At 33.7% G+C, this 1,536-nt stretch overlaps 1 protein-coding gene across 1 annotated transcript; it reads left to right on the forward strand.

Moving 5' to 3' along the window:
• Positions 1–551: 551 nt before the first annotated feature.
• LOC119587025 (ATPase family AAA domain-containing protein 3A homolog) lies at positions 552–1,316 on the forward strand (the record flags this gene model as incomplete). The annotated part of the gene is given in 3 exon segments (XM_037935768.1): positions 552–765; positions 879–964; positions 1,189–1,316. Coding segments are annotated over 3 exon segments (413 nt in total), but the record flags the coding sequence as incomplete, so codon positions are not given.
• Positions 1,317–1,536: the final 220 nt, after the last annotated feature.

Genomic DNA, 1,536 nt, shown 5'->3' on the forward strand with positions numbered 1-1,536 from the left:
GCTCTTAGGTAGGATGGCTGCGTGAAACTGAAAATTTACCAAAACTTATTTTTAGATAAGTATTAGATATAAAATTTATGGGGTCAAAGTTTAAGTTAAAAAATAGAAATGGTTCTGTAGGTTGCCATCACACACTTAACTGATTGGAAAGATAGTGTAAATACTATGGTTACTATTGATTTTTATAGATGCCTGATTGTTTTTGAAAGATTTTTGTAAGGTCACATCTTTCATTAAAAGCATATTTATAAACATCATTATTGGCTGTATTTTTATGTTGAGTAATTCGTTTTGATATCATATTAGGTATATGATCATGGTACTTTCAGTACAAGATTTAAAATAGATTACCATAAGCAAAATATACTGGAGACCAATTAGTCATCAGAAAGTGAGTTTTCTATTTATTATCTATAAATTCATAATCTCTAATTGATCAGTGAATTTATTTCCAGGTGAGGATGTACATGGAGGACAATGATCTTATTTTTTTTTTACAAGTGATACAATGGAGCATGGAGTATCCCTGTTTCTTAAATTGATTAATTTTGACTTGCAGATACACCATGTCTTGGCTTTTTGGTATGAACCAGCGCCCTCAGGACTTTTCTCAGTTTGTGCCACCTCCTGGAGCTTCAGGCGGTGATGGAGGGCCAGATGGACCAAATGACCGTGGGAAGGGCAACACCAGCATGGAAGCTTACCGGTTTGACTCGGCTGCCCTGGAACGTGCTGCTAAGGCTGCCAAAGAGTTAGAGAAGTCAGGTATGTATTCATATGGAAAACCTGTTTACTCTGGTCAAATAATTTTGTGTACTAAATTTTTAGGAAGTTGCTAATTATTAGGAAATGACTAATATGTGACTTGAAAATTTCAGCATTTGCAAAGGAAGCCCTCAATCTATCATTGATGCAGGAAGAGACAAAGCAGAAGGAAATAATGACAAGAGCTAAGGAAATGGAGGTTTGTAGATAAAAAAAAGTAATTTAGAATTCTAATTTGAAATAGGGGTTTCAGAGTTATACAGAAATTTGCACATGCATTGTATGTAACACATAAAATTGCTTTCTAGGACTGTTTTGGATACATATATATATATCTTGTGTTTTGAATTAAGAAAAAGAATGAATAGATTTTTGACACAGAATCAACTATATATAATTTTAACAATGTATATCTTTTCTTAGGTGCAAATTGAGGCAGCAAAAGCAGAGGGGAAACGCATAGAACAGGAGGAGCGAAGGAAGACTTTGCAAGAGCAGTCAAAACTTGACCAGCAAAAGTCACAGTATCAAGACCAGCTAGCTAGGAAGAGGTTAGTGTCATACCAGTGAGGGAATGATTTTTATCCAATTATCATCCATTGACTTAAACTGTTCAATTCTTCTAAGAGAATATGATAAATAGGATGACATCAAGAATATACATAGAATACTGCCAATGCTTATTTGAAAGAGTTAAGTTTTGAGTGTCAGTGTATCATCAATGGTTATAATTTGTAAACACTATATTTAAGAAATATGTATTATGTGAGG

The sequence above is a fragment of the Penaeus monodon genome, chromosome 22, assembly GCF_015228065.2.
Source record: "Penaeus monodon isolate SGIC_2016 chromosome 22, NSTDA_Pmon_1, whole genome shotgun sequence".
NCBI classification, from domain to species: Eukaryota; Metazoa; Arthropoda; class Malacostraca; order Decapoda; family Penaeidae; genus Penaeus; species Penaeus monodon.